Source organism: Protopterus annectens, chromosome 1.part1 (assembly GCF_019279795.1).
Source record: "Protopterus annectens isolate FY-2018-M chromosome 1.part1, PAN1.0, whole genome shotgun sequence".
Classification (NCBI taxonomy): Eukaryota; Metazoa; Chordata; order Ceratodontiformes; family Protopteridae; genus Protopterus; species Protopterus annectens.
Genome location: NC_056726.1, coordinates 28459411 through 28485799, shown reverse-complemented (window position 1 = coordinate 28485799; position 26389 = coordinate 28459411). Strand labels below are relative to the sequence as shown.

The following is a 26389-nucleotide window of genomic DNA, read 5'->3' as shown; positions in this document are numbered from 1 at the left end:
CATCCTCCAAGAGGGTCTCACCCAAACAAATGACTGGTGTCACAAACATGGCCTCAAACTGAATGCCAAAAATGCATCATCATCCCCTTTGGGGAGAGTGATGTCCCCACAAATGATCACATTAATAACAGGGTCCTAAGTACGCAATCAGTCGTGAGGAACGTTTGCACCCAGGATGGTAGCAAACTGAGTTTTGACCACCATATTGCTTCCATTGTAAGGAAAGCTTTCTACATGGCCCACCTCATTAGTAAGGGTAGCTCATCCAGGGACAAGGTGGTCATAACATCCCTGTATTCTTTCCATATAAGACCCATTATTGAGTATAATGCCCCTTTCAACATGTACCTCACAAAGCATATGGGGCAGCTGGAGAGACCACAGAGGTTCCAAACCAGGAGATTCCAAGGCCTCAAATATCTACCCTACACAGATTGAGTCTACTCAGTCTCCTACAGACTCCTCAGAAGTGACCTCTGTCTGACACACAAAGCAATCGCAGACCTCGCCTTGATGGGAATGCTGCACATCCGCAAGTCAGGCTCCACTCGAGTAACCAGCATGAGGTCGACCTCAACCTGGCCTGTGAGATCAATAGGACTTGTTGGGGGGGACAGAATTGTGTCTCACAGACTTCCCCTTCTGTGGAATACACTCCCAGTCCATGTCAAGTAGGGTACCTCATTAACCCTATTTAAGCACTTCCTGGATAACTGGATGAGGAACAGAAAATACATCGCTGGGATTCCACCCATGTACCAGCTGGACAGGGGCATCGGGTGCTGACTTTTTGGAACATGGGCTAAATCCCTGGCTAGCCTTTTAACGGCCAATAGTCTAGTAACTCCCTATGATGATATGATATATATTACAGCCTCCTAGTTAGTAGTAAAGAATAACTTTTTCAGTATATTGGTTTAACTGGTTTAACACAGTTTAAGAACTTCTTTCACATCTAGTGTTTATACCAAACAGATTCAGCTTTTTCCCATTAGCCAATAAACATTTTTTTTTCCGACTGCTGCCTGCATCTCACTTCCAGCCACAATCTCAAAACTGTAATTATTTAACCTAAAAGAACTGCAGCAATGGTCATGACACCTGACATTTGTTGAAAATGTACTGCATTTACTACTGGGTGCTGATTTAGTGCTGCATTAATGTGACTGTCAACTTATTTGGTACTTATTAATGCACTAAACTTTACTACTGATATGCAGTATCGGTTTCAAAATTTACTGTGATATGCAGTATCCGTCTCTGGGGTGTTATGATTATGTGCTCATTCAAAAACAAAGAAGAAAATGATCACTCTTTCTCACAAGTGTCGCAGTCTGAAAAAAGTGTGAATAAATACTCACACATTGCTACAAGAACATCTATTGAGCTAAATAACACTAAGCAAAGATAACCATGCGTAATTATGTTCAAGCAACAAACAGCAGCAGTTACATATTGAAGATCTGGATGGAAACCATTTCAATCAATGAAAATAGCTTCCTGTGCTCCTAAAATACCTTAAACTGAACAGAGTCCAAAATCTTGTACTTCTGCTTGGAAAACTCAAGTCATCCTTAGCGATCAATAAAAAGAGTATAATGCAGGAACCAAGCCAAAGACATCACTGACAAATTAAGTTTCAATCTATACACACTGCTAGTACTAAAGAGACTTTAACAGAGTTTGGTGATTTGGTGCTTTCCTGGAGCATCACTAACCTTTTCAGCTTGATTCCACATTTCTATTTCACCAAGAAACTTCTCAGGACGAGTAGAAAGGTTTAGTTTGAATGTGAATCCAAACACATCATAGACAGTACGTAGGAAATCCAAACAGTTTTTTATTTCTGATACAATCTTGAGATAGAACACAAAAATGTAATTTACTATCAAATTAAAAAAAACACATAACTATACAACTACATCATCAAAAGTATGAATAATGCTGGAATGTACCTGATCAACTGTGCAAAAGATATGGGCATCATCCTGTTGGAATCGCCGCACTCGAGTCAAACCACTCAATGCACCTGACAACTCATTGCGGTGCAGAACCCCAAAATCAGCAAGACGCAGTGGAAGTTCCCGCCAAGATCTTGGGCGATGATCAAACATTAGGCTGCAATAACAGAAAAATAAATTGTTATTTTAATAAGTACCTACAACAACTTGAGATATTTCACTACATTTTTGTCAGCAGGTCCTTGTTATTCACCTGAACAGTCCTCCAGAAGGTGGATAACAAGGACCTGCTGACAAAAAGTCACAATTCAGGAAGCCACTAAATATTACATTAGTCAGAGTATATGCTGTTTAACCAGCATCTCTGAAGCAGCTTCATTTATTTTCTTGTAAAAGTTGGTCTCCAAAAGCTTTTTTGAATAACATTTTATCTATCATCCTGACACTCTTATGACAAGTTGAAGTGCCATACTGGGAAAGATCTGTCAGTTGTGGTTTGATGTGAAAAGCCCCCTGCCCCCCCTTTAAAACCAATTTAACTGATGTGCTAGCTGAAAATGGTGAATTCAGAGACCATTTTAAGCACAGAGAGCTGACACACACCAGTTAACTGATGAATGGAAAGGGCCTTATTTAATCATCACTTAGTAGCAGACTGAAGTCTATGACAAGAGGTGGGGACTATTACCGAATTTAGGCCATTTGTAAAGAATGACTTTTCTGATGTTAGGTATTTTAGCATGTTTTAGGATAGGTATGACAAGTGTGGAGAAGACATGACCATGTGGAATCAGCCTGATATGAGCCTTCAGCTAAGGGCATGGAAGCTAAGTTTGAAGTCCAGCAGGATTACCGCAGACTATCTAGATAACTCATCTCCCGCATGCGGAACTGCTGAGTGGGTAGTCTGCAGTGAAGGGGAAGGGTCAGCTCCTCTCATTTAACTCAGAATCATACTCCTACCAACCAGCTTAGAAATATCACAATAAATGTATTTCTCTTTTTACCCTTAGGAGCAGTTCTGGAATGAGAGGAAGAACTCAGAATACATACATAAGACCTTGATCTCAACCTACTGAAATTATGTTGGTTACTATGGCTTCAGTACAGAATGTCCTGAGAGAGAACTTGGCTAGTCTCATAATTCAGCTTGGATGCAAAGAAGTCTATTCTCAGGGTGAACATCGCTTCATGATAATAAAATGCTTTCCCACTGCATTTCCATTTACGTGAGACAAAGAGTTCTCTGATTTGGATGTCTGACAGGGAGTTAAGTTCAATGCGTATACAGATTACATGGCTCTGCATGTTAAGACTGAATACCAGGTCCCAAACTACAATGATCAGCTTGCACTGGGGATATGACTGGGGGGGTCCCATTTGCTGTGGTGACACCACTAATGGGGGCGTCTCCTGTCACTTTATCAAAGGTAGTTTTGGTGAATGTACAGAGATAGAAATATGTTCAATTAAACTACTTTCCTTGACAGTGGAGTTAAGAGGCAAACCTTGGAGATGGTATATACAAGTTGGGGGGGGGTCCCTACATGGGAAGTCCAGGGGGCTTACATCCTCAAAAAAACAATTGTTCCTGAAGGTAACTTTGGTGAACATATTTCAAATACTATACTTTCACTCAAACTGCCTTCAGTGAGTCGACCCTGCTATTAGGTTGTCTATCCCATTTTGAAGTGCCCCTGTGTTTTTAGAGTTTGCTGAAAAAATCAGTGCAGTGTAAAGACTGACCATATTCTCTTTAAGAATGACATTGTTCTTCCTTTGCTCCCTGGACCTCTGTTCCTGGACTAGAAATTAGAGCAAATATGCTCCCCCCAAAAAAGAAAGCTCTGCTGGAGTAGAAGGATGAAGCACCGATAAAAATTCAGGTGTCCAGAGTTGAAATAAGGGCCATGGAACCTATTTGAAACAGCTGGAGAAAAAGGCATTTCACCTCCCTGTCTTTTGTGGGAAAGACGTGGGGCAAATCTAAAGATACTCATTCCCACTGTACTGTTCCACTGGAAATTAAAGATCAGGTGGAAGTGTTGGCCGGGGGGGTGGGGGGGAGTAGAGGTGTTACATCACTTGCAGAACTAAGTGTCATGCTCTTGCTGATATCCAGTCTCTACGATAGTTACACAAATGGAGGGAAGGGATAAGACATTAAAGCCACAAATCCTTCTGGCACTGGCCGTGTGACAACATTGCTCACTGATGTCACTGTACTGCGAATTCACAGTTTTCTGAATATCCTCAATAAGAGGAGCTTGAAGCAATCATCTATATCGGGTACATCTTAATCCCTTTAGCTTCAGAGAAATGAACAAAAACTCTAGACTTTCTGTAGCTTTCCTAAAGAAAAAGCTCATGCCTCCTAAACCTGGTGGACTTCTTTGAGACAGTTACCAAGGCTATAGATGAGGGAAAGGTGGTCCACACAGCCTACCTAGACCTCGCACAGGCCTTCCGACACCATTCCCCATTCTGGTATTATAGACAAGCTCACCAGCCTGAACATAAACCCCTATATCACAAGATGGGTTGCCAATTGGCTCACGGACAGAACCCACATGGTGAGAGTTGCGGAAGGTAGGTCTGACTCTAAACTGGTTACAAGTGGCGTTCCCCAGGGCCCAGTCCTAGGACACCCTCCTGTTCGGCATATACTTCTCAGAGGTACAGACAAGCACAGGAGGACTATGGCTGACCAAGTTTGCAGACGAATGCAAGCTAGGGGCTATAATTGACTCACCGGCTGACACAGACATCCTCCAAAAGGGTCTCACTGAGATGGATACCTGGTGTCAAAATCATGGCCTCAAGCTAAATGCCAAAAAGTGCACAGTTATTCCCTTTGGAAATAACAAAGTACCCAGAAACTACCACATAGGTGGCAGTCCCCTAAATACAGAAAATGTAATAAGGGATCTGGGAACCCAAGTAGATAGTAATCTCTCCTTTGATAATCACATTGCCAAAGTGGTTAGAAAATCCTTCTATGTGGGCCAGGTCATAGTGCCCCCTCTACTCATCAGACCCATCATAGAGTACAATGCCCCATTTGGGATGTACCTTACAAGACACCTACAACAGCTGTAAAGACCATAGAAGTACCTCACCAAGAGGATCACTGGCCTCAAACAGATGCCCTATGCAGCTCGACTGAAGAAACTCCAGCTGTACTCAGTTGCATACCGCCTGCTCAGAGGTGATCTCTGCCTGACATACAAGGACATGTCCAACCCAGAATTGATGGACATGCTCCACCTAAAGAAAACCTTATCCCCTTGAGCCACATGCTCTAGGGATCTAAACCTCACCATAACAATAAATAGGATGTGCTGGAGGGATAGATTCCTGTCCCAGAGAATTCCCATGCTTTGGAACAAGATTCCAATCTACATTCGGCAGAGCTTCTCTCTATCACTCTTCAAGAGAAACCTTGATGAGTAGATGGGAAATAGAAAGTTTACCCCGGGGATCACTTCAGTGGCTCTGCTGGACAGAGGCACAGGGAACTAATCTAAGGGGGCAGTGAAAGCAAACACATTCGGGCTAGGCTTATAAATGCCTTTGGGCAGATAGCCTAGTGCCTACCTACGAACCTATCCATAAAAGAACAGATGTGGACCCCCTCTCAGTTTCAGGTGAACCAGCCATCTTGTGAAAAGCCAGGGAGCAGAGACGACTGCTAATTTCCCCACTATAAAGGTGTCAAACTGCCTTTAGGCTCTATGAATAGGAATCTGCAAGTAGGAAAACTTCATGGCTAAAGTGATGACAGTCAATGAGCAACTGAAAGAAGTGAGGCCTGCAGGGCAAGTATCCTAAACCTCTGTACTAATATATATTTATTCAAACTTTGCAAGTCAGGGACAAGTCTCTATTGTTCCTCCTTGTCCTTAAAACAGAAACGGTTTTAAGCAATGCATTTTTCTTTTTAGTAGCAACTTCCTTAAAATGGACAGTATATGCTACATATTGCTCCTTTGGTATATAACAGAATGAAGACATTTTAATAATCATGGAAGCAACCATACCCCCGTTTGTGTGGCCACTGATGGCTAAAGCTACTTGGAAATGCTGCCATCTAGTGGCAAAAGATAATGCAGTTAGTAATCCACTTTGGTATGAGGTTTCTTACCAACAGTAAACCTCTCTTCAACCACAGCAAAGTAATAAAATAAATGGTCAGATTTCCTGAATTTATGCAGCCTCCTTAGATAAAACCTGAGCTGTTAATGTACAAGCAACACAAGAAAGACACTCTCACCCTTGGACGCTACCTCTAGAAACAAAAAACAGGTGGGATAATTGTTTGAGGTTAACTATGAAATCACTTTCAGAAAGAAAATGGTTAGGTTTAACAGACGTTCAGGACTTCTGGAAGACCAATAAGAGCACACACAGATAAAGGCCTGTAGCTTGAATATCCTGTAAGCAGATGTTTTATCCATCAAGAAAATATACTCCAAGAGATGAACTTCAGAACCACTCAGTTTAAACATGAGAAAGCACTCCAGTCAGTTATGAAGTTCAAAATCCAAGAAGCTGTTTTTTTTCCCCAAAAAAGGCCAAGATGCAGAAAAACTCTGACCAGGTGGTGCTGGGTATCAATTCTGTCAACTCTCTAACATGTAGAGATGCCACTGGGAGAAAATAATCAGTCAATCCTTTAAAAAGAGGACAGATGTCACTCCACAAGTGGTACTTCCCTGACTGAACAGGGACACCCTCCTGCAGTGCTAAAAATGTGAGATCTTACAACCAAAACCTTTTCTGCCATAAAAGGACAATTGGTATTAGCTTCAGTCCTGGTTCTCTGAATTTTGCAATCAAACATGGAACTGGAGAAAGCAGTGACAGAGTATACTTGAATCTTACTTACTAGCACAAACAAAAATGATACACCATTACACCATCAACTCTCCTATCTAGCTGAGCCAAGCAAAGGAGGAAAGGGAGACACTCTGCTGCATGGTGAACAAGTCAATCCATGGAGTATCCCACCCCTAAAAAGATATCATAAAATATAATTCCTTATCCACAATTCTACTAGAGCAACCCAGCTGCAAATGAGAGTCTGTCAATGCAGTCACTTCCCTAGAGCTTCGAATGGCTGATTGAGGCTCTGGTCTATAGCCACTCTCAGACACACTCTGTCACTTTTGTTCATGCGCTATTCCCTGGCATGTTAGTCTGGCAGATATTTGGTTTCACCTCCCATCTCTTAAGCTTTCAGTTGAGAAACACTGCTTTTAGTTACAACTGGTTAATCTAAAGCTCACCTTTCCAGGGATACCGACTATCTCTGAAGAATGTGAGTCCTCCAATCAATAAGAGAGGGATCCATCATGGGAGCTTGCAATGGATTCACTTGCAGGAAGTGGAGAGATGTTGATATAATTGTTAACGTCTTTAGAGAGAGACTGGTAGAAATAATGCATCACTTTGCAGCCTCACAATAATGGGCTGTACAACAAAATCAGCAAGATGGTGTTGCAGTCACTAACATTTGTATCTAATGTATGATCTTCATCCTAAGATCATAGCAACAGAAATTGAAGACGGTGGCTGCTAAGAGTGTGACTTCCAGGGCCAGTCTGTGGGCAACACTGACAAACATTACAGTATCCAGAGAGATCATCAAGGACCCTAAACTTCAAGATGAAGAGGAAAAACATTCTCACCCATACTATTCAAAGCCTAAGACTCCTTATCATCAAATAGCTTGAAAGCCTGACAGCATATACATGATTTGGTTTATGAACTGTTAATTAGCTGTCTCCCATAGTCAAAGGTTTTAATTTCCCCAACTTTTATTTCTCTACTGTATGACGCTGAGCAAGTCACATAACCAGACAGTATTCTAGGGTAGTTGGGAAAAATGGGATAGGTTCCACAATGGGTCTTCCTAGATCACATGCTTAGTAACTATCTATAAACAGTACAGTTGTGTACCTACCATAAATGCAGATGTTCGAGTGTATTCACTGTTGCAGTCATTACACTTGGGTTATCCTGCTGGCAGGCTACCCGCAGTCGGCCTGAATTCCAAAGTCCTGGTCCGGCATCGGTTGCTGTCACCTCTTCCCTGACGTCAGTGCGCCAGGGGTATATACGATGTAGCCGACGCCATTTTCTTCAGTTTTTCTTACCCCAGATGTCAGGTGCCCCCAAGAAGGTAGGCAATACATATTGCTTATAAAAAACATACAGTAAAATAAATAATACCTTCATCTACAAGCAAATACACCACATAGGTTGTATAGGATAGAGAAGTGTAGATAAGTCCCAGCAAAGAAAGGGGGATAGTGGATGGGTAACCTGGACTGCAACCGTGAATACACTCGGACATCTACATTTATGGTAGGTACACAACTGTACTATGTTCATCGTGTTTCACTGTTGCAGTCATTACACGTGGGTCGAATCCCAAAGCTGAAGTTGGGCGGCTGGGTCTAAATAGGATTAGGAGTGGCTATGAAGACCTGCAGAACTGTAGTGGCAAAGCCTGCTCTGGATTTAGAGTAAAGAGGTAAGTGATAGTGCTTGGTAAAAGTGTGCACTGAACTCCAAGTTGCAGCCTCCAAAATTTCCTTGGTTGGTACTCCTCTAAGAAAGGCTGCTGATGTGGCTGCTGCCCTGGTAGAATGTGGCCTAATATTCTTAGGCGCTGATTTGCCATGCTGTGCATGGCAGAAAGAAATGCAGTGTCCTATCCATTTTGAAACAGTCTGCTTTGAAATAGCCTTTCCTTGTTACCCTGTAGCATATGCCACAAAAAGTTGCTCAGTTTTTCTGAAAGCTTTTGTTTTGTCCAAGTAGAAGCGTAGCTGCCTGTGTATGTCCAAAGAGTGCAGAAGTCTCTCCCCTTTATTCTGGGGATTTGGATAAAAAGTTGGCAAATTAATGGTTTGGTTAAGAGCCACACTGGACACTACCTTTGGATGTTGGGTTTGTCCTTAGAGAAACCCTGTCCAGATGAAAAATGATAAATCGTTCCACTGCCATTAATGCCTGTAACTCTGGGACTCTTCATGCTGAAGTTATTGCTAGGAGCAGAGCAGTTTTCCATGATAAAAATTTTATCTCAGCTGTATTGGCTGGCTCAAAAGGAGGCCGTGTGAGCTTTTCCAAGACAAAGTTGAGGTCCCATGTAGGTATCGGTGCTCTCCTTGGGGGTCTTATGTTTTTGGCCTCTCTGAGGTACTGTCTTAGCAGTGGATGTGAGAAAATAGGAGGTTCCGTATTGTAATGAGCTGAAATGGCAGAGGCATGGATCTTAATTGATGAGAAGGATAGGCCTTTGTCCAGCATCTCAGTTAGGTATTGTAAAATCTGAGGAATATTTGGAACAAGCGGTTCAAGTCCTTGTGCCTGGTTCCAAGCACAGAATCTCTTCCATTTTTCTGCATAAGATTTCCTGGTGCTGGGTCTCCTGGCTTCCAAAATGACATCCATAACTGCTTTAGAGAGAGGTGTGTTCTGAGTGGTTATATTATTCGCCATGCAGCCAGATTTAAGGTTCTGAGTTGGCTGTGCAGGATCTGATTGTTTTGTTGGGATAGAAGATGAGGAATTTGAGGTAAAGTCCAGGCTGGGCCTTGAGATAAGCTCATTAGGATTGGGTACCAGTACTGGTGTGGCCAGTCTGGGGCAATCAGAATCATTTTTGGCTTCTCGTCTGACTTTTAGGAGTACCTTGGGGAGGAGAGGCAGTGGTGGAAAGGCATAAACTGTTACGGTTTTCCAGCTGAACGATAGCGCATCCACCTTCCATGCTTGTGAGTGATAAGTCCTTGTGCAGAATCTCTGTAGTTGGCAGTTGTGAGGGGAGGCAAATAGATCTATGTCTGGGCATCCCCATTTCCTTGTTATCATGCTGAAGACTTGTGGATCTAGTTTCCACTCGTGAGGGTCCATGAGGTTTCTGCTTAGTTCGTCTGCCAGAGTATTTTTCTTTCCTGGCAGGAATTGTGCCTGCAGATATACTTGATAGGTCACTGCTGTGTTCCACAAAGTCATGGCTTGCCTGCAGAGGGGGTAGGAAGGTGTGCCCCCTTGCTTGTTTATGTACTACATGACTATAGTATTGTCCATCTTTAGCAATAATTGTCCTGGATGTAGTAGATCCTTGAAGGTTGCCAGGGCATTCTGTACAGCTAGCATCTCTTTTCAATTGATATGAAGATGCATTTGGTCTGCGGGCCACGTGCCCTGAATACATTTTCCTGCCATGTGTGCCCCCCAGGCATAATCCGATGCATCTGTTGTTAGTGTCTGCCTGGCTGTGGGTAAAGTGAAAGGCTGTCCCTTGTTGTGGTGACAGGCCAGTGCCCACCATCGAAACTCTTGTTGCAGGCAGGGAATGAGAGTTATTATTGTTTCCAGGCTGTGGCAATGTTGAGTCCAAACACTTTTTAGATACCATTGTAGCTTCCTCATATGCAGTCTTGCATATGGAATTAGCAGGATGCAGGATGCCATGAAGCCCAAAGCCTGCAGAATTTTTCTTGCAGGTAGCTGGGTCTTTGTTGCCATCATCTGAAAGTAACGAGTCAGTTGCCTTTGTTTGTCTGGCGTGAGATAAGCCATCTGGGCAGTTATATTTAAACTTGCATCCAGGAATATTATCTCTTGAGAGGGCACTAGTTTTGATTTCTTTTCGTTTACTGTGTACCCTAGGCAAATTAGTAATCTTCTTACAAACGCCAAATGCTTTAGTAGAATGCCCTTGCGCTCTACTTGAATAAAGCAGTCGTCCAAGTAGGGATATATTTGAATTCCTTTTTGTCTGCAAAATGCAATTACTGGTGCCAGGCATTTAGTGAAGACCCTGGGTGCAGTAGATAAGCCAAAGGGCAGTGCAGAGAATTGGTAATGTATTGAGCCAGCTATGAATCTGAGGTATCTTCTGCAAGATTGTCTGATTGGGACATGAAGGTATGCCTCTTTGAGGTCCAAAGTAACTAGCCAAGCCTTCTTGCCCAGCATGGGTAGAAGTTGCTGCAGTGTCAACATTTTGAATTTTGGAACGTCCAGGAAAGTATTTAGAGTAGACAGGCCCAGCATTGGTCTCCAGGCTTTGTCCTTTCTGGGTACCAAGAAAAGTCTTGAGTAAAATCCTTGCCCCTGCTCTTGTTGTGGTACTTCTTGAATAGCCCTCATGTCCATGAAAGCAGAAATTTGTTTTTGTGCCTCTGCCCATTGAGTGTGGGGCAGGTCTGACATACCTTTTGGTCTTGGTAGGGTGTGAAAGTGGAACCTGTAACCCTGAGAAACAATATTCAGTACCCATTTGTTCTGGGTGATCATGTGCCAATTTTGTGAGAAAAGTGCTAGTTTTCCCCCTAGGGGTGCTGCCAAAAGGTAAGTGCTTGGCATTGGTAGAGGAAAGTCATTGAGACTGTTTCCTATAAGGTTGTGATTTGTCTTCTCCGCCTTTGGGGGTTGAAGCACCCCATTGTTTAGGTCTGTATGAGTCTTGGGGCTGAGATCTGCTTCTTGGGCGTCTGTATCTGCCTCTTTGTGGCCTGTCTGACACTGGAAAGGACCAATTTTTTGAAGGCCAGTTCCTGCTAAATCTGGGTGGCTGAACCTGTAGGAAATCCTTTACTGTCTGCATTGATTTTGCTTTATCCTCCATTTTCTTTAACACCTCTTCTGCCTTAACACCAAACAAAGTATCATGCTGTAATGGAGCATCAAATAATTTTGCTTTAACATGATCAGGTAAACCCTGTACTTTTAACCAAGCATGTCTTCGAATGACAGAAGCTGTAACTGCGGCTCTGCAAGAAGCCTCTAATGAATCAAAATCACATTGCAAAGTATGCTTTCCCACTTGTTCAGCTGCATGCAATAAATCCTGCATTTCCTTGTTTTCAGGACATTCAGAGCTTGTAAGCATTTTCTGTTTTAGCAGAGACATTAGGTATTGTTGATATTTAAGCATGTGAAACTGGCAGTTTAAAGCCCTTACAGCTAAAGTAGCAGAGGTGTAAACTTTTTTCCTCTATCTGTCCAGTGCTCTAGAATCCCTATCAGAGGGAACAGGGTTTTTTGCAGTGGAAGCCTTGACCCCTTTGGGACCCTGAGAAATTGTTTCTGGATCAGCAGCAGGGTTTTTATAAAGAAATTTATGGGAATCTGGAACCCTGTAGTACCTATCTGGCTTAACTGGTGCAGGGGGTAAAGAATCAGGTGACAAACTGGATTCAAAAAATACATCATCAACAATATCAAGCGCAGGGGGAATAGCAAGAGGCCTGTGCTGAGGCAATAAAAGAAAGTCTTTGAGCCTTTTCTTAGATTCTGAATAATCCTGGCTCTCCCAATGGAAATGCTCCCTCATGGTGTGCAGGGTTTCCCCAAAAGAGTAGTCCTCAGGAGGAGAGGCTGAAGGGATAGATTCCTCAGCATCAGAGTCCTCATAGGGAGGAAGAGAACATCCCTGTTCTGAAGAGGAATCAGAAGAAATAGAAACCTGCTCAGAGGAGTCATAGTCAGTGTCTTGCCTAGGCCTTTTATCAGGAGGGGGATGGGAACCCCTGATCAAAGTAATTAGATCCTCGGCCATTTTAAGCATCTGTTTCTTTGGCATGAATGACTGTCCAGGAGAATGCTGTACTTGTTTCTTTGTCTTTAAAGGTGTTTTAGACTTTGCCTTGACTGCTGAAGTGGTCTTGATAGTAAGCTGTGTAGGTCTGAAAACACCCTCAGAAGTCGATGCCTGCTCAGCGGCTCCAGACCCATCTGAGGGAATAGTTTCCCTAGGCCCAATACCTTGAGTTTCCAGAGGCCTAGTTGTCTCCACGTGGGAGATGGAGGCGGCCTGTGGCTCTGAGGTAGCGGGTGTCAGGGGCTGTGAAAGCGCCTCACTGAGAACCGGTGACTGGCCTAGAAGAGGCTTCGTCGTCGGTTTTGGACCTCGGATGCCTGTCCTTTTCTTTGTCCTTGCGTTTTTTATGCACTCCGGTCGTCGGTTGTTCTGACGGCATTATATAGTTAAACCTTCGGCCAAAGTAATGTAAAGCAAAATCGAACCAACGCTTAATAGTGCGTTGGTTGAATCTAGCACAAAACCGACAACTAGCAACGTCGTGGTCAAGGTCTAGGCAAGGAATACAGTAAGAATGAAAATCTTTATGAGGTATTTGCTTCCCACAAGAAATACAATTGTTAACTTTTACTGATATCGGTCTGGAGCAAGAAAAAGTTTCCCCAATGAGGTACTTAGCTTTATTGAAGACTTCGGATCTGAAATTCAATTTCTAAAATCTCAGTAGTCGGCCGACCGGCACTTGCGAACTGCTTTTGCTTCGGGCACCGCGCGGCAAGAAAGACTGAAGAAAATGGTATCGGCTACATCTTATATACTACTGGCGCACTGATGTCAGGGAAGAGGCGACAGCAACCGACGCCGGACCAGGACTTTGGAATTCAGGCCGACTGCGGGTAGCCTGCCAGCAAGATAACCCAAGTGTAATGACTGCAACAGTGAAACACGATGAACATCTAAAGGTTTTGTAGTCTATAGGCTCTACACTGGACTAAAGAAATCATACAGGAGTCGCCTCTTTGGTGCTTCAGCAAAGATGACCCACTGTGGGTTTGCAGAAGACACCTTCCAGGTCATATTACATACATGCTTTCTTCTAGGAAAGGTTCCACTGTAAAGTAAAATGACCAAAGGTCTTCACCTTCCTTGCCCCATCAGTGGTTGAAGCATTTTTTAAGGAAAGGGGAGAGGACCTGCAAGCCAGTCCACAGTGAATTTCATAACACTGAGCATCTCCGAAATGAAGAATTCATTTGGAAGGAAGCTGCAGAAATGGCAAGTCTCACTATATTTGTGCAAGTTAGGAAGGATTACATCCCCCCCCCCATGGAGCTGAAAGACACGTAGATTCTCCCTAATCCAGAGTTCCATAAAATGATGACCTGGACTTATCCAACATCCAAGGAAACAAGAAGGTGACTGATAACTGCCAATATCAGGTGGATACGCAAAGAAAGCACTTGGTTTTAGAGGCCTGCAAAAGACCATATTCACCAAGGTACACACCTGGTCCAGTAAGGACATGGCACATCACACAGCAAATGGCAGGTGCACATCTGTTTTGGTGCCTCCTATGGTCCCAAAATTAAAAGAAGACCCAAAGAATCTTCTCAATCCAAGTCAGTTAATCTAGCATGCCCCGGGAGAAGCCTGGAAAGTACACTTCTAGATCTTTTGTTATGCCAGTAAGCCTTTGCTGGGGAGCTACAGGATTGCTCCAACAGAACTAATTAGATGTGATCATGCTCCAGCCTCTTAAATGTGGGTTAGTTAGTGCAGAGACCGTGGAAAGCACCTCTAAATGTGGTTGCCAGAGACACACCTTTAGTATTGCTAACATTGCTGTCTCAACTCCTTGTTAGTTGAAGGGGAGCTAATAACTCGAGGAAAATAAAGAAATCTTACCGGTGGGTTTTGACCAATACATGGCCTCCAGTTCTCTCTAAATTCTCTTGCGAGTCTAGCTACTTTCCATAGCCAACACCTTCAAAGAGAAGACACAGGTCTAAAACTTCCATTTTTGTTTCCTTTCAGTTGATGGGCTAAAATTCTGGCACAACAGAGAAATGCTTTACACGTGCTCTTTTGCAGGCAATAAAGGTGCTGCCAGTGCAGGTCCTGATTAGTTATAAAGTGACTGCAAGAACACTTGAAAGAATTCTGTCACTTAAGGTAAAAGTGACAGCATTCCTACCACGAATGTTTGGATTGGCATCTGAAGTGTGTGGAAGTGGGAAAAGAACAGGAACACGCAGGAGCTGATCTCACCATCTTATACTGGCATATGGTATTATGCCTTAAGCTCAGTGATCAGGGCAAGCACCCCTAAATATCAGTAGACAATAAAGAAATGAAGTGGGGAATATATTGGATACGTAAAGCCCCAAAATTCAGATCATGATTTTTTTCTTAAAGACTGACTTGGAATAGCAGAGTAAATGGTACTGTACTTTTAATAACTGCGCAGTACAGGGTTTTCATTGCAGCTAAGTACAGGGTACTTCTCTACATTTATGTAAATGGGTACATGCTACCCAACATAAATATAGGGGTGTGCATTACTGGCAGCATTATGTAAATGAGTACATGTCACCATACATAACTATACAGATGTTCAGTTCAGAAGCATTATTTAAATGGGTACATCTCCCAACATAACTATGGGGTGTTCTGTATGGAAGCAGGTATGAAGTCAAAAAATGATTCTGGACTGGGAGAGTCTCAGTTATCTTAAGGGACACAGAAAACTGCAGACAGAATAGCAATAAAGGCAATGCCTTTCTTCAAGATAAAGTTGGAAACATTTAAGGAAACTTATGGTACCTGACATAAGCCAAATAAAGACATTAAAGTTCCATACTTCAAAGCACACGATACATACTAATTCCCTTTATCAAGCAATAGTACAGACATAACAGTTATTGTTTCCAATAAAACTAGAAATCCGTGTAAAATACTGCAATTATAAATTTCAGAAAAAAAGAGGCAATAAATTAAAGAAATGAACCTACCAATGTCCTGGACAGTTCATTGGTTTCAGCGCAAATGTCTCTTTTTCTACTTCAAATGCAAACATATTTTCTGAATAATGCTGCCAGTGACCGGAAGTCTGCCACAGTTTGCTGTTATAAACATTTGGTGTAATGACCTCCTGGAACCCTCGTTTCCTGTATTCACTCTGTTAGGGAAATAAGACAAATCAAGTCTGTGCATAAAACGTGGTAAATTAGATATGCATCCTTAAATAATTAGCCTATAAATGTGCTCTGAAATCCATTCTGAGGTGAATGTATCTCACTTCTGTGATCAAAGTGCAACTTTTTTGTTGACTACTTACAAAAATGCATATATTTCGAAAGGAATTTCAAACTTCATCATCTAGCTACCCTACAAATTAAATCAGGTTTTTCAATCACAGTTCAAAAATACCGCAAGAAAAGCACAACACTCAACATTCTCCAACAGTGATTTGAAAAGCAGCTTTAAAAGCAAGTACACTCAACTAGAACTATGTACACACATTTTCTGATCTTGTTAAATTGTGCTATTCGAGTACTGACCTCTCAATGAGGATAAAACAAACAAAATCAAGATACTATAAACAACAATGTAAAAATAGGTAAAAAAATTTAAGAAGGAAATCTAACACTGAAGGTCTTAATAAACATTTCCCAGTTTTAGAAAAAGCCTCAACATTGAAAATGAAACCATGAAGAAGAAACTCAAAGCACTATAACAAGGCTAAAGAAAAGTATTTAATTTACATATTCACCAGAAACAATAGGCAAGTGAGACACTCATCTCAAATACAATAACCTCTTACTTGCAAATTATATTGCACATACAAAACATAACTGGAAAACTCTGGGTAGTATGGCTTGAACTGCCAAGCCTACTGCAGTTCAACCAGCTAATAGTGGCACAAAGTCCTTTACTAACTAGAAAATACACCTACACTAAAAAATATTATCAGCCCCTACACCAGCACCCGGCCACTGCGATCATCCACTAGACTCCTAGTTCAAACATACAAATCCAACTACTCAGCTGGGGACTCTCTGTTTGCCAACTCTGTTGGAAAAATATGGAACAGACTCCCAGCTGACTTGACCCTATAACCCTCACTAACAATTCAAAAACAAACTCAAGAAATACTTCAAAACTCATTGGTTATGTCCTTGCACTAACCCCGACTAGTGACCTCTCTATTTCTTAGGTGCCTTACCTTCAACTACTTCTAACTTTTTTCTACCACTTAATTTCAGGAAGGGTCAATTATACAACTGCTGCTCAGTGTGTCTTAAACCTGAATGTAATATTATGTACGTTTAACTTTGAAAATAATGTTATGTTTTGCAAAGTGTTTTATAGTAAGTTAGTACTATATGTACTAAATACTGGTATTGCTTATGGCTGCAATCTGCTTGAAACTAGCATTTATTAAATGTTCAATGTGTATTATTATCTTGGAGCTTTTCTCCCCTGGCCTCCACTGAAAATGGATATGTATCCAGTCGGACTATCCTGGTCAACAAATGTAAAATAAATAAATAAATAATGCTACCAATAATGTATTTGCTGCTCTCATTCATAGATATTAGTAGCAAAGGGACAACAAAATAAAAATACAGATAATGAATGGAGCTGACATTTTCTTCATAAGAGTTTTAAGGCAATTTACTCTTGGGATCATCAAGACTGTTAATACTCACCTCAAGTTGCATCTTTTTCTCAAAGAAGGCTAGGCCAGTTAATCCTGGGTAAATTTGAGGATAAAAATGTAAGCAGAAAAACAGAAACCTATACATTCACAAAGGACAATAATAGCAGTGGCACAATGGCACAGCAAAGTCAAATCAAAATAAATGTTAAGTACTTTCATCCTTTACACAATACAGCTAATTCCAGAGATAAGGATGACACTGCATAATAAATGTTTATTGCCACTGTATTTTGCTCATCTCCTGATAAAGATTCTGGTTCCAATGTTTGTAGAGCTATTAGATTTGAGGAAATACAGGGGATCAAAGACATCAGGGTCTCCAGTTGTGCAGGAGGCAAGGTACAGATTACTCAGTATCTTTTACAAATTCTTGAGGGGCAAAGGGATACAGCCTCTAGCCTCTTTTGGTATCTCAGGGTCTTTAAGCCTAAAATTTCTTAGTTAAGAACCTTTGGGGCTTCTCTAGTTTGACATAGCCAGCAAGGTACATCTCAAAGGGGGCACTGTACTCTTTAATTGGTCTAATCAGTGCTGAATACAGGAAAGCAATGACATCTCTAAATCTGAATGATACACCCTTGGCAATTATGACATTTCAGATTTTTAGCATGTCAGTACTTCACTTCTTTCAGCTAATGAACTCACTGCTCGTCTAGGTGGCTCTCTAAACTCTTTTCCAAACCTGAAATTCTTAATGGATTCTGTTACCTGAACAGCTGGATGTTATTTGGCAAACCTCCATACCTCATCTGTACTTTCTGAATTTTCAATTAATTCAAGAAATGTCACTCTAGGGCCCCAATGTGGACACTTCCCTGGGCACTCCCCAGAACAGCTTAGCACTTCAGAAGCCAACCCAACCATTGTTCCTTTTACCGACAGTCATTTTGAGACATTACTTTGGCAGTGAGAGCTCCAAATGGCTAATCGCATCACTATAAAACATCTGATGGTTGTTTCTCATGGATACTGCTGAATTCTCCTATTCCCTCCACTTAATCAACTTGATCATAACAGAGTTTATGTCTTCACTGATTTTGTTCAGTCTAAATCAGTCTTTCTTGTACTGAAATTTTTTTCGGGCATTAGGAAAGAATTAGACATAGGAGCCCTTCCTTTTAATCTACGGCCAATAAGAAACTCAGCAGATCACATACCAGTACCTTGGCTTGCAGTACTACAAATTTTCAAGAAAGCTACGTGGCAGAGTATGTTTCAACCACTGTTAATGGTCTGGCATCTTTGATGTTGATTTTGACAGTCTGCATTGCACCAGACTTCATCTTTTTTTCCACTCTTGCATACTGTGAATCATTAACACAAACAATCACCTATGTAATACCATAATCTGAAAACAACTTTTACTGCAATGATCACATCTCTGCTTACAGTATCTGTTAATTTTACATCACAACCAAAGAAGCATATAACTATACACTGTCCTGATGGTAAAAAATCTGTTTCAATCTGTTGCCAAGATCTTCCCAACACTAAATAAGAAAAAACACCTTCTCTTGAAATGTTACACTAAGCACAGTTCTGAAATTCTTAGTGTTTGCACAGACACCTCATCAAAAACTGTATCACATTTCCTGCTCCTTACTCAGTTTGATTCTTGATCATGACATTCAATATGGAAAATTCTTCCATTCAGTACCAAAAAGGAATAAGCGTCAAAACACTCGTGGCCACCAGTTAAGTAAGTCCAGAAACACACTATAACTATTTACAGAGCATGAAAAAGGAGGATACAAAGCGTGACCACAAGTGTTAGTTTCATGCCTGTCGCCAGAATGCAGGAAAGAAAAACTTATGGTCTACCTTCCCCCTCAGATGGCAGCAGTATAGCAATCACTGGAATGATCCTCCTACAAACCCAGACCAGTGCTAGATCATCATGACAATGTTAATATGGAAGGATGACACTGGTGAAACTCTTCTGAAAGTAAGCCTTGCCAGAGATTACCTCACTTACTCAGTGCATTACCATCTGACCCACAGTTATTAAAAGGATGAGACTGTGCAAGTTTCTATAGATGAAGAGGGACCCACAAAGGGTGCATAACTGGCAGCTCTTTTGAGGGTACATCCCAGAGTGCCACCATCTGTTTTTTCCCCAATTGTGTAGCTGGGGCTTACCTACAACACGCCTATACCCGACTACCTGGGGCTTACCTGTAACAAGTCAACACCTGAGAAAAATTCCCTGAAGTACACTAGCTGGTGTTCAGTGGCTGCACTTAGGACTAAGGAGTCTTCTCCTTAGGGCTCACTCCTAGTAATATCAGTACACAGTGGTCCAAACAGAGGGATATTTGGTGGGACCTGTCCTCATGGGTGCAGGTGTGCACCATTAGGAATACAGTCTGAGGCCACCTAAAGATCACACAAATTCTTCTCCTGTACTCACATTAACTCTAGTTGCGCAGCCCCGAGTGCCACTACACCATTACTCAGCCTGCAGACCCATCCACTACATGCTGACCTGGAGCACCCTGACCAAGAGCTATACTACCACACTTGGATCTAGGAGATGTCTTCAGTCATATTTTGTGAAATGAGAAAGGGACTCCAAGAAATGCAAGGCCACTGACTGTGAATTAAATGAAGACATTGAGATCACACCTCCAGACACCTCTACCTTGGATGATCCTTCTTTTAGAAAGGATAGAGAAGCCCATCTCAGGCTAGGGAGTGCCCCAAAGCATCAGATGATTTTGTCTCCTCCAGCTATACTGACTAAATCACCCTCACTGCCCAGCAGTCACAGTCTTTACTCAAGTCCAGGAGTGCCTGTAGTTGGCAGTTCTTTAAGTTCATCTCAGCCTGAAGAACTTACACAAGGGACAAATGAGTATTAAATATGTTTATTGGCAGACATGTCTCACAGCTTTCAGATCCCAATGAGAAGGAGCTTGATTGAGACATCAGGTTGTGGCTGCATTGCTCTTAATATAGGTCCAGACTCTTCAGCAAAAGGAGGTACTACTACTTTAGGAATGAAAACAGGAGTTCTGCTTCTGCCACTTTTTTGTTTTAATACAGCAGGAAGAATTGTATTCCATCTTGGACCTTGGCAACTTCGATAAATACAGCCTATGTTTAAAGTTCTGGAAGGTGATACTCCAGAACAGTAAGTGAAGGTCTCAAGACATGATGGATGGCTTTTGGCCCATTAGTGTACTGGGTTCCAACAGGGAGTTCCCAATAGTTCATTCTGAGTCACCAACGTCTTAGTCTTTTGAACCAGTTCACCATTCTTCTGAACATTTTGAAGGGGGCCTTGCATAAGAAGGATCTTCGTGTGTTCCTCTATCTGGATGAACAGGTCCAGGCTTGGAAATTTGCATGTTTGCAGGTTCCAGGCATCTTCATAAAAGTACAGTTTTGTACCTACCATAAATGTAGATGTTCGAGAATCCACATTGCTGCAGTCCTAACCATTGGGTAGTCCGCTGTCCAGTCGGCCCGAATACCAAAGTATATGGCTGACGTCGGTCAAGGCGCATTAGACTGATGTCAGGACGTCAGGGTACTAATGCGCATGACCGACGTCATATCCTCAGTCTTTTCTTGCCCCAGATGTCAGAAGACCCTAAAAGACAAGGCCCAAAACCAAAACACCAAAAACCCTGCATCAAACATATATACAATATATACAAATGTACAAGAATATATATATATATATTAGCCCACACCACCACCCCTAAACACAGAGGGAAGGAGGGAGGGTAATTGGACTGCAGCAATGTGGATCCTCGAACATCTACATTTATGGTAGGTACAAAACTGTACTATGTTCTTCATTCCACATTGCTGCAGTCCTAACCATTGGGTAGAATCCCAAAGCAGAGGTAAGGGAGGCTGGCAAATCATAAGGAAGCAGGAGCTGTCAACATGCCTTGCAAAATAGCTGTGGCAAAACCAGCCCTAGATTTAGAGTAGAGAGGAAGGTGGTAATGCTTAGAGAAAGTATGCACTGAACTCCAAGTAGCTGCCTCCAAAATATCCTTAGTTGCCACCCCTTAGAAATGCTGTTGAAGTGGCAGTAGCCCTAGTGGAATGAGGCCTAATCCCAGCTGGAATCTCCTTGCCATGATGGGAGTAACAAAATGAAATGCAAAACCCAATCCACTTAGAAATAGTTTGCTTAGACACAGGCTTGCCCTGAGAACTCAAAGCAAAAGAAACAAACAATTGCTGAGACTGCCTGAAATCCTTAGTCCTGCTTAAATAATAACGCAACTGCCTATGTACATCTAAAGTGTGCAAAATCTTTACGCCTTATTTTGGGGATCTGCATAGAAAGTAGGCAAATGAATAGTTTGGTTTAAAGCCACACTAGAAACCACCTTAGGCATAAAGGAAGGATTAGTACGTAATGATACCCTATCCTTATGGAAAATCAAAAGGGCTCTACTGCCATAAGGGCCTGCAACTCAGACACCCTTCTTGCAGAAGTAATAGCCAACAAAAGCAGTCTTCCATGACAAGTATTTCAAGTCAGCAGTAGCCGCAGGCTCAAAAGGTTGTAGAGTAAGTTTTTCCAACACAAAATTGAGATCCCAAGCAGGAGTGGGAGCTCACGTGGGGTCTTATATTCTTTGCCCCTCTAAGAAACTGCTTGAACAAAGGATGCGAAAACAATGGTGGGTCACAATCATAGTGAGCTGAAATTGCTGCAGCATGAATCTTAATGGAAGAGAAAGACAAACCTTTGTCCAGTAACTCAGTAAGATATTGAAGAGCCACACTCAAATTTGGCTCAGAAATCTCCAAATTGTTTGCTGCACTCCAAAATAAAAATCTCTTCCATTTTTCTGCGTACACTTTCCTTGTACTAGGTCTCCTGGCTTCCATAATCACATTTAAAACTTGTTGAGGAAGTTGAGACCTGCTGTCTTTCAAAACAGAATATGCCAGGCTGTTAGATGAAGAGAGTGAAGCTTGACATTGAGCAGGTGACCATCTCTCTGGGACAACAGGTGTGGAATCAAGGGTAAAGGCCATGGAGGCTTCTTTACCAGACTCCTCAATAATGGGTACCAGTGCTGCCGAGGCCAATCTGGAGCTATTAAAATCATCCTTGGCTTGTCTTGTCTGACCTTTAGAAGCACCTTTGGAAGAAGAGGCAGAGGTGGAAACGCATACACATGAAGATTTTTCCAACTGAAAGAAAGAGCATCCACTTTCCAAGCTGTGTGATGAAACCTCTTTGTGCAAAACTTTGGCAGCTGGTGGTTTAGTGGAGAAGCGAACAGATCTATGTCTGGAGTTCCCCAGGACACTGTCAACTTTTGAAATACATGAAGATCCAGTTTCCCCTCGTGGGGATCCATGATTTGTCTGCTTAACACATCTGCTAAGGAGTTCTGTGCTCGGCAGAAACCTTGCCTGAAGAGTTAGTTGCAAGCTGAGCGCAGTCCCCATAAAATCATTGCTTGCCTGCACAATGGGTAAGAATGTGTTCTCCCTTGTTTGTTGATGTACCACATGACAGTTGTGTTGTCTGTTAGAATCAACACCTGCCCTGGAAGAAGTAACTCCTTGAAAGCCATTAATGCAAACTGGACTGCTAACATCTCCTTCATGTTGATATGTAGATGCTGTAGTCTGGCAGGCCACTTGTCTTGTATCCACTTTCCATTTAGATGAGCTCCCCAAGCAATGTCTGAGGCATCTGTCGTTAGAATCTGACTCGCCTCTGGCCGGGTCACAGAGAGTCCCTTGTTTAGGTGACATTCCTGAGCCCACCACAAAAATTCCTTTTGAATGCAAGGTATTATTTGAATGACAGTGTCCAAATCCTGGCAGTGCTGTGTCCATACATTTTTGAGATACCATTGTAGCTTCCTCATATGCAGTTTGGCATTGGGAAGCACCAGAATACAAGATGCCATGAACCCTAAGGCTTGAAGGACTGTCCTTGCAGTCAGCCCGGACTGAAGAGATAGTTGATGGAAGTAACTGAAAAGATTCTGTTGTTTGTCCGGGGTTAAAAAGGCCATCTGGGCTGCTGTATTCAGTCTCACACCCAGAAAGCACATGTCTTGAGAGGGTACTAGACTGGACTTTATTTCGTTCACAGAATACCCTAGGCATCTTAGCACTGCTATGACATATTCCAGATGCTGTAGAAGGTCTTCCTTTTCTTGAGCCAGAATCAGGCAGTCGTCCAAGTAAGGATAGATTTGAATTCCTTTTAACCTGAAGTAAGCTATCACTGGAGCCAGAACCTTTGTGAATACTCTGGGCAGTAGATAAGCCAAAGGGCAATGCAGAGAACTGATAATGAGAATTTCCAGCTCGAAAACGCAGATACTTCCTGCAACTTAGTCTTATAGGCACATGAAGGTAAGCTTCCTTGAGATCTAAAGTTACCATCCAATGATCTTTGCCCAGCAGAGGTAAAAGCTGTTGTAACGTCAACATCTTGAACTTGGGAATGTCCAGATAAGTGTTGAGGATAGATAAATCCAAAATTGGTCTCCACGTGTTCCCCTTCTTTGGTACTAGGAACAGGCGAGAATAAAATCCTAGGCCCCTTTCTGGTACAGGGACTGGCTGAATGGCACCTATTTGGAGTAACAGAGAAATTTGCCTGTGAGCCTCTTTCCTTTGTGGAGGGGGAACGTCTGGCATGCCTTTGAAAGGGGGCAATGTATGGAAATAAAACCTGTAACCGTGGTGAATGATATCCAACACCCATCTGTCTTGAGTGATTAAATCCCAATTTTCTTTGAAAAGAGACAGTCTTCCTCCCAAAGGAGCTGCCAGACGAGAATCTACTGGCAGCTGAAAAGGCAGGTCATTGGGTCTGTTTACGAAAGGACTGACCCCTGCCCTCACCAGAAGTCTGAGCAGGTGAACCCCCTGTACTAGGCCTAAAAGAACCTTGAGCTCTGCCCCTACCACGTCTAGACCTACCCCTAGACTGGGAATCATAAGCAGGATATGTCCAACCCTTAGTAGGCCAATTTCTACTAAACCGGTGGCTGCACCTGCAAAAATCTTTAACAGTTTGCATAGACTTAGCTTTGTCCTCCATTTTCTTTAAAACTGCTTCCACAGGCGAACCAAATAACACATCAGACTGTAAAGGAGCATCCAAAATCCTAGTCTTAACATGCTCTGCTAAATTCTGATCCCTCAACCAGGCATGCCTGCGAAGAACAGAACTAGTGGCAGCCACCCTCGAGGAGGCCTGCACAGCATCAAAACCACATTGCAAAGAATGCTTACCCACTTGTTCAGACACATGAACTAAATCCAGCAACTCTTTACACTCTATACCTTCCGCCAAAGCATCCACCTTAGATTTCAATTGTGAAAGGAGATAATTTTGATATTTTAGCATGTGAAACTGACAATTCAACGCTCTCATGGCTAAAGTGGAAGAAGTATATACTTTCTTTCCCCACCTATCCAAAGCCCTAGCCTCTTTATCAGTGGGAACAGGATTTTTAACAACAGAGGCCTTAACACCTTTAGGCCCCTGAGAAACAGTTTCCGGGTCTGCCCTAGGACTCTTAAACAGATACTTATGAGCTTCAGGCACCCTATAGTACCTATCAGGTTTAACAGGGGCAGGAGGCAAAGAATCAGGGTTCAGGGATGCCTCTGCAAAAACATCTTCCACCACATTCAACACAGGAGGTATAGCTAAAGGCCTATGCTGGGGTAAAATAAGAATTCCCTAAGCCTTTTCCTGGAATCAGAGTAATCTTGGCCTTCCCATTTAAAGTGCTCCCTCATGGAATGCAGAGTCTCTGAAAATGAGAAATCCTCAGGAGGAGAAGCTGTAGGAGTGGAATCATCCACATCAGAATCAGAATAAGGAGGATACTCCTGCAAGTCTTCCGCAGAAGACTCAGAAGCCTCTGAACACTGTTCAAAACTTTCAAACTCAGGTTCCACCCTAGGCCTCTTATCAGGAGGGGGCATAGAGCCTCTAATCATAGTAATTAAATCTTCTGCCATTTTAAGCATATGTTTCTTAGGCACAGAACCTGAAGTGCTAGGAGAAGCCCCACTGAAGCTAAACTTGGCCTACCTCTCAAAGAAGTTTTGGAAACAGAAGGAGAGGCTCTAACTACCTTGGGAAGAGAGGGAAGAACAGTTACCTGAGAAGCCCCTCAGCCTGGCCTACCTCCTGAGAAGGCACATCCTGTAACAGTAAAGTCTCTGCCTGAGACTCCAAAGAAACTCCTGGCAAAACCTCTGGCTCCACTGAGCCTTCTAAAGAACCGACGTCCGGGACTGCCGGTTCATCAACCCTAGGCTTTGCTGTTTTGTCCTTGCGCTTTTTAGACGAAGCGGGCCGGAGCATCCGGCGGCATTTTATAATTACAACGCTTCCCAAACACTAACCTGGCACAGTCTAACCTTCTCTTAATAGTGCGTTTGTTAAATCTAGCACAAGAGCGGCAACCAACAACGTCGTGCTCAGGCCCTAAACAAGGTATACACAAAGTATGGTAATCCCTATGAGGTATCTGCTTCCCACAAGAAATACAGTTATTCACTTTTTCTGACATCCGGTTAAATACTGAGGCAAGAAAAAACCAAAATGTTCCCCAACGGGGTACTTAGCCAACTTTGATTCGGTCTGAAACTCCGACTTCGGAAATATTTCAGAACGCCAACCTGCACTCGCAAAACTGCTTCTGCATCGGACCATGCGGCAAAAAAGACTGAGGATATGACGTCGGTCATGCGCATTAGTACCCTGACGTCCTGACATCAGTCTAATGCGCCTTGACCGACGTCAGCCATATACTTTGGTATTCGGGCCGACTGGACAGCGGACTACCCAATGGTTAGGACTGCAGCAATGTGGAATGAAGAACATCTGAAGAGTTTTCTCTGAATCTATCTCATGGGAGTGACTTCATTAGGGAAAAGTTGAATACTCCAATATTGGCTGCTCTGGACTGCCCAGAGGGCTCAGGGCATCAAGCCTTGGTAAAGATGTAGTACAGTATCCAGCCTCAGATTTTAAAGCAACTTCAAGGCTTAAAGGTGGTCAACATCATCACAGCATTTTTACAAGCCAAAGGACATGGAAGCAGCAGTGAAGTATGATGAGCTAGTGTCAGGCAGAGATATCACACCATTACTGATCTTCTGGTGTCAAAGGTT

At 42.6% G+C, this 26389-nt stretch overlaps 1 protein-coding gene across 1 annotated transcript in view; it reads right to left on the bottom strand.

Annotated features, from left to right (window-relative positions):
- The window catches only part of TARS1 (threonyl-tRNA synthetase 1), a 767350-nt gene that overhangs the window by 319962 nt on the left and 420999 nt on the right, over window positions 1–26389 (bottom strand). Inside the window, exons 11-13 of the mRNA XM_044073446.1 lie at window positions 15537–15703; window positions 1956–2118; window positions 1719–1856 (exon numbers count right to left, since the gene is read on the bottom strand). Coding sequence (XP_043929381.1) covers window positions 1719–1856; window positions 1956–2118; window positions 15537–15703 — 468 coding nt within the window. The remainder of the gene's footprint in view (window positions 1–1718; window positions 1857–1955; window positions 2119–15536; window positions 15704–26389) is intronic.